The following is a 7314-nucleotide window of genomic DNA, read 5'->3' as shown; positions in this document are numbered from 1 at the left end:
ATATATGTATATATATATATATGTATAGGTATATATACACAAAAAGGAATAGGTTAAACAGCACTCACCGTGCTATGAACACTCAGGCGTCCTCGGGAGACCTCGCAGACAAAGGTTCCCCTCTCTCCAGTGCTCGGCCTTGCACATTCGGGTGCTCTCCGAGGCAGAACGCCCCGCGCCCGCCCCCCGGTGCCCACCGCCCCGCTTGGTGATGGCTGTAGGGCCCGGCTGCGGAGGGCACGTCTCCTCCGTCTCTTCCATCCATCTCCGCAGACATGAAAGCTCCGCGCCTGCCGCGCTCAGAGGCCGGGGGGAGGTTGATTATTATTAATGATATTAATATAACCTCGATGTTCGCCGAGCCCATTGGCTGTCCGGGCTGCCCGCTCAGCCTTCTGCAGCCAATGGCAAGGCCGGGACGTGCAGTGGTCATGCCCCCCCCCGGCTGCTGCCCGTGTGCCAGGGCCGGCACGGCCGCTCCCCCCGCGCCGGGATTTGCTCCCTAATTGACCTAAATAAGGAGCTCGTGAGTGGCAGCCCCGGGGCGGCGCGCACACGCACACACAGACACACGGACACACGCACACACACACAGCAGAGCCCGACCCCGGCCCCGCTCAGCCATCGCCCTGCGCTTCCCCTGCGGAAATCCCATTTGCCGCCGCTCTCCTCCAATCGCAGGATCCCCCCCTCTCGTGTACAGCGTTTAACTCGCATGACATTTTTATTTCGTTATTATCGTTTTCGCGCAGAATCTGGCGCCTCCGATGGGTTGTCGGGTTGCTTTTTTTTTTTTTTTTTTTTTTTTTCCTTCTTCCCCATTCCCTTCCATTCCTCCTCCTCCCCCCTCCCTTCCTAGCTTGCAGGAAATGATGGCAAACCGCGATCTGAAATGATTACTCCGGAAAAAAACCCTTTTATACCAGGAGAGCATCCACGGGACTAAGCAGAGGCAGGAGGCGGCCGCGGGGCAGCGGGGAGCCGAGGAGCCATCCTCCGGCAGAGCCGGGACCCTCTCCCCTCCCGCAGCTGTTTTACCGACGATGCCGGACGAAGCGACAGAAAACGCCAGCTCTACATCTGCCCGCGTCTCGTCCTTTTTCATCGAGGACCTGCTGGGCACAGAGGGCGGCGGAGGGACGCGGAGGGCGGCGGCGGGAGGCGGAGGTGGGCGCGGAGCTCCGCGCTGCGGCCCCCACTCCCCGCTGCGCCTCGGAGCCTCGGGCTGCCCGCTCCGCGACGCCGCCGTCGGTTGGTACCGCCGTGCTTTCTTGGGCTGCGCCAGCCCCGACAGTAAGTTCCCTTTCCCTATGGGGCCCTGAAGGAAATGGGGGGTGCTGCTGTCCCCTCCCCAGTGAGTCCGGTCCCGTCGCGGTCCCGAGTGGGGAGGGAGAGCGGTGCTGCCGGGGTGTCTTTCGGCAGCCTTCATCCCTCTTCTGTCCGGAGATTTCGGCTGCCCAAATTTCCGGAAATGCTCTCAGGGTGTTGGACACCTGGAGAGCCTCCGCCCCGCCTGCTGCTCGTCCTGAAATGTCAACAGCGGGGTCTGTTCTCTCAGATATTTTTTCCTTTATTTCTTCCTATTATTTTTTCTTCCTTTTTTCTTTTTCCTTTTTTTTTTTTTTTTTTCCCTGCTTTATGCTTCCCAGTAACCTCGAAAGCCGGGAGCACCGTCCCCGTAGAAGAGTTCCGAAGCAGCCCTCTATAGCACCGGCTCTATAACCCCCTCCCCTCGGTGCAACCGAGGCCCGCAGCCCCTTCCCCGCCGCTCTCCGCACATTGCGGGGCTTCGCAAGGAGAGGCTTCTCCTCCCACCCGGACTCCGGGGCACAAGTTAACATCTGAAAAAGTTTATTGGCTGCGATCAGTGGTTATTTTTATCCTGATAGAAAAAATATTGTCCCTCGGCACATCCCTTTGATTCCGTGCTGGGCTATGGGATTCGCACGCTTACTCACTACTGAGTAGAGGCGGCATTTATAATCCAGAGGTTTCCTTTTACAGGGACGGGTTTATTAATATTTTTAGTTTCTCTCTGAAGTACGTCTAGAAAGAGAAAATGACCACCAAAACAACTGCATCGTTTTCCTCGCTTCTTTTTCTTTTCTGTTTTTCCTTTCTTTCTTTCTTTCTGCCTTCTATTCTTCATTCACATTCTTCATTTCATATTCTTCATCCTTATATTAGCATGTTATCCTCCTTTAGAACTCTAACTGGAAAACACACTATGGGAAACCACGGAGACATGCTGGAGGCAATGTCCCGATATTAGAGCAGCTGACCCTGCCGATGTGGTTTATGCAGCTGAGAACAACATGAAGCAAAAAGCATTTGTTTCCCCCTCTCTTCATAAACATGCACTCACTGATACACTTACCCCATGTATAAAAACCCCAACATACTTATGTATGTTCTTGTAAATACATGTGAACATACGTGTGTAAATACATTGGTATATGTATGTAAATACATATATGTGAGTGTATAACAGTGCAAGCATATAAGTGCATATGTATAAGTATGTATGTAGTTATATGAATATATACGTGATGGACACGTATACACTGTATGTATTCGTGTGCAAAACATATGAAGTGTACAGATGTTATATACATGCACATATATAAGCGTGCATGGATGTTATATACATACATATGAATATAGGTATAGGCATATAGGTATATGCGTGCACATAGGTGTGTATGCACACAAATATGAGTGTGCACTTACACACGTACATATGCATGACATATACTTTATGTATTTACATGCCACTATATGGGAATCTTTCATAACACAAGGAGCACTAGCAGTGGCCTCAGCCCCGGGCTCGCTGCCCCCGCACCGCGTTGTTTCCCTTCCCGATGCCCGGGCGGGGGGGGCCGCTCATCAGAGCTCCCCCCAACCCCAGCGCTGTGCCTGTCTCCACAGCCAGTGACCGGGACTCGCCGGAGTTGCTCGAGGACACGGAGCGGGCGGGCGGCGGAGGGCGGGCGGCGTCGCGGGGCCCCGCGGGCGGGCGGCAGAGCTCCGGAGGCCGCGAGGAAGAGGAGGAACGCGGCGAGGAAGCGGGCGAAGCGGAGCAGAGAGCCGCCGGCCGCAAGAAGAAGACGCGCACGGTGTTCAGTCGCAGCCAGGTCTTCCAGCTGGAGTCCACGTTCGACGTGAAGCGCTACCTGAGCAGCTCGGAGCGGGCCGGCCTGGCAGCCTCGCTGCACCTCACCGAGACGCAGGTGAAGATCTGGTTCCAGAACCGCCGCAACAAGTGGAAGCGGCAGCTGGCTGCCGACCTGGAGGCGGCCAACCTCTCCCACGCCGCCCAAAGGATTGTGCGGGTCCCCATTTTGTACCACGAGAACTCGCCGGCCAGCGCCTTGGGCTTCGGCCTGCCCCACATGTCTCCCCCCTTGGTGGGCTTCTCCGGCGGCGTCAGCTACCCCCTGGGCACCTTCCCCGCCGCCTCCTTTCCTTTCCTCCGCTCGCAGATGACTGGACTCGTCTGAGCGCCCACCTGTATCGGGACCGCGGCCCCGAGCCCCCTCCCCTTGGCTTCCAGCTTCACCCTCGGACTTTTTCTTTCCACTTTCACCATTTTCCGCTTTTCGACTTTTTTTTTTTTTTTTTTAAAAAAAAAAAAAAAAAGAAAGAAAGAAAGAAAAGAAAACGTGCAATAAACTTACCGCTGGGGTTAACGCAGAGAGGCGCGCAGCAGCCGGACGGAACCCAGATGGGCGCAGCCATGAGCCGGGGGCCGTTCAGAGGCCCCCCCTTCCCATCCCCGCCACGCAGCCAAAGAAAACCCGGCCTCGGTCCCGCGCTGACGCGGAGCGGCGTTTTCCCGGGGGGGCGCAGCCCCTCAGCTCCCCCCCGAGCGGGAGACGAATGTACGGCAGCGCCAGGCCCGGGGGCTCCTCCCGGCCCCGCCACTCCCCCCCGCCCCACGGACGGCGAAGCCTCGGTGTCCCCAACCGCGACCTCCGGACCCCTTTCCCCGCTGCTCCGCGCAGGGTTCGGCGGACCCCCGCCTCCAGCATCTCCTCCAGGGCCCGTTGTTTCAGGCCTCTTAATTGGAACAGATTGTTTTGCTGTTTTTTTTGCCCCTCTCCATTGTTACTCATTTTCATCCGATCGATACTCTCGGGCATGTGCAGTTCCCCCCCGGTCTTTTTTTTTTTTTTTTTTTTTTTTTTTTTTTTAAATTTGAAGCAACTCGAAGGCAAATTGTTGGAGGGAATGTTATCCCGCCGAAGTCAGAGCTGTGAGGATTTGTTTTCTTTGGTTTCGGTTTATTTCCCTGATTAAAGCGGCCTCTAAAAATACGCGATGGGAAAATAAAAAAATTTAAAAAAATAAAGAGAGAGAGAGAAAGAGAGAAATAAGATATAAATAAGAAAAGCAAAAGGACCATACTGTGTTTTAATAGCTAGGTTTGCCTCCTGTTTGGGTCTCCTAATGGAAGCTGAGGAAAACGCACCTCCACTTTCCAATCTCTTATGGGCTCGGTTTGTTGATTAATAGTTCGCACTGGCAATTAAAAAAAGGAAAGAAGGAATTCAGACGGCGGCAGACCGGGGAGCTGTACGGCTAGTTATGCAAGCTGGACTGTAATGTGATATTATATGAAGTATTATGCATGCCAAGCTTATTTTTTTCCTTTAATAACTGTTTTGTTTTCCCCTCTCTCCGCACTGCTTAAATGAATTTCGGGTCCCGTATTGTTTCCAAAAGTTGGATTTTCTTTTTCTTATCCGAATATTAAGGTAAAAATGACCTTGCAAAACTCAGCCTTGACGGAAGGTCGGGCTTTGATCCCACGTTTTAGGGCACAATCAGCTGTAATGTAAGCGGGCAACACTCGGGAGAGCAGCCGGGTCCGGGCTCCGTTGGGGTCTGTACGTGCGATCCGCTCCCCAGAGAAGGAATGGCGATCCGATTCTCACTGTTCCCTCCGCTTTGCATTGTATTGGGGGCGATCTCACGCTTTCTTGTTGTGAAATCGATCGGCGGAGCTTCGGCTTTCATACGAAACCCGAGAAGGGTCATGGACGGATTACAACCTCTCCACCGCTACTTTTTTTTTTTTTTTTCCCCCCTCTCCTTTTTGGCTTGTAACACGGCTCTGGACATCAGCACTGTTGAAGTAGGGACTCTAAAAGCCTCAAAAGCACTCGAGAATGAAAACAAATGTAACAAAATTAAAGCATACTGCGGATTCCTGCCCGGATGCTCGCTCCCACCTGAGCCCCGTTTTTGGGAGCTGTTTCTCCACTGCTCCGAAATCCTTCGTTTGATTCCGGGAGAGCTTCGCCACGCTGTTTTCTTTGCATATCTGTGAAACACTTGGGGTGAAATATCCCCAAAGCGGTGATGTGACCGCGAGGAGCGGAGGAGGACGGGCGCGGCGGTGCCTCGCGGGACGCAGAGCCTCGGGGACTTCGGCCTTTTGGAGGTGACTTTGGGCGACGTTCCTTCTTCTGGCTTCAACGTTTGGGTTCCGTGCCGCTCGGAGCCCGGATTGCCTGGAGGACAGCGGGCAGCTCGTCCCCCCCGTCGGACTCAGTTCCCGCCGGGGTAAAACCGGACTCCGCGCTCCTATCAATCAGAGCAGACTGTAACCCAGCGCGCAACGTAACGCCCTCCGCTCTCCACATGCCTTTTCTTTGGAGTAACATATGAGATTATTATACTTCTGATTCTACTAAAAATACTTTTTTTCTTGAAGTTAAGGGACTGACAGGGCTCCACTATCAATCGGATTTTTAAACTGTGTTTTGGCATTAGTTCGGGGTTGGGTTTTTTTTTTTTTGTTTTGTTTTGTTTTGTTTTGTTTTTAAAGACGTGCTGATTCTATTAATAAACAGTTTTTTTTTTCATACACTGTATTTGTAACTTATGATCATAGTAAAATATTAAAAGGTGCAAGACGTGAATTCGTCTAAGAACAAAGTGCTTACTAATGCCTTATTCTGTACGTGCAGGAAGTGCTATAGAGTCGATTATTAAAAGTGTGTACTGAAAGTGAGAATGCAGGCACTTCAGGATTCTTTATCTCGTAGATTTTTAAAGACTGTTTTCATTGCACCGGTGGCACGAATATTCTGCAGGATGTAGACAAACAGCTCTCATTAGTCATAAATCGGCCATATTCAGCAGGACAAAAAATAAAAAATTAAAAGCTCACCCCCAAAATGACAGCAACGGATTCTCCGCAGTTTTCTTCCTTACTTATATTTTTATTAAGCAAAGAAGTGATAGCCATGCTTAGTTCTTTAGCAAACAGAATGATCTATATGTTGGTGGACTCTACAGCTCAAAGCTGTTCTGAGAAGGCTGTTTGCGACATACAGAGACATACGCTGCTGCTTTATAGATCAAAGCAACCTCAGAATAGCTTCAAAATAAATCCAGTTATACTACAGCTGTAATATTATTATGCAGCATAAATCCTCCTCTGTTGACATTTACTTAATGAATGCTGCTACAACAGCTTAGCTAGATGGCACTCCAGAGGCGAGGCGGTGGAGAACCTTGCCAGGCTGCTCACAAAGGTACCTTGTGTTTATTGGGAGCTAATAGAAAAAAATAGCGGAAAGGTGGCCTTTTCAGTGCTTTTTTAAGCAAAGCAAAAGAATATCGGCACATGATACGAAGCGACCCCCTGAAATAAACTGGCTTAGCCGCTGTAAGATGTTAATATTAATTACACTTTAAATGAAGGTGATCGATACGCTGAAAAGCACCTTGTTACATGGCTGCACTGCAAATGGTACATCGCTCACCCCCCGAAGATGGTCTATAACTTTTCTCATAGGCATGGGTCTAAAATATTCATGCAAATCAATACTTAATAAATCTAATCGGTGCGCTCTGGCTCCACTGTTGAACAATATATTGAGATCGATTTTTTTTTTTTCTTTTATACTGCATTACCTTGGGAGAGTCTGTCTGCACCCTTGCAGTGTGTGGGGGCGGGGCGCGCACCCTGTGCCGTGCAGCAATCGGGGCCGCGCTCCTGCAGTAGCGCTGCCGGGCTCCGGTGCCTCCGGCTACAGCCGGGCAACGCCACTGCTTCCCCCAGCCCAAAGAGCCCAACTGTACGGCAGAATTCTTAGTGCTTCATTTAACTGGCCTGAGGTTCTCAACTCCTCTTACCGATCCTACGTTTTAATTTCTGTGTATGGAAATATATACATAGCTATGCGTGCCTTACGAAAAGACTTGAGAAGAAATCATGTAACCCTCTCCTCTCCTCTCCTCTCCTCTCCTCTCCTCTCCTCTCCTCTCCTCTCCTCTCCTCTCCTCTCCTCTCCTCTC

At 51.3% G+C, this 7314-nt stretch overlaps 1 protein-coding gene across 1 annotated transcript; it reads left to right on the top strand.

The window, feature by feature from the left end:
- Positions 1 to 823: 823 nt before the first annotated feature.
- On the top strand, positions 824 to 3619 carry HMX1 (H6 family homeobox 1). The gene is made up of 2 exons (XM_042871439.1): positions 824 to 1293; positions 2932 to 3619. The coding sequence occupies exons 1-2, from the start codon at positions 1044 to 1046 to the stop codon at positions 3501 to 3503; spliced, it is 822 nt and encodes a 273-aa protein (XP_042727373.1). The 5' UTR covers positions 824 to 1043; the 3' UTR covers positions 3504 to 3619.
- The last annotated feature ends 3695 nt before the right edge of the window (positions 3620 to 7314 follow it).

This window comes from Lagopus leucura, unplaced genomic scaffold (genome assembly GCF_019238085.1).
Source record: "Lagopus leucura isolate 7727_CA_CO unplaced genomic scaffold, USGS_WTPT01 Super-Scaffold_100004, whole genome shotgun sequence".
Classification (NCBI taxonomy): Eukaryota; Metazoa; Chordata; class Aves; order Galliformes; family Phasianidae; genus Lagopus; species Lagopus leucura.
Note: the sequence above shows the minus strand (reverse complement) of the source record. Positions and strands in the feature narration are given on the sequence as shown.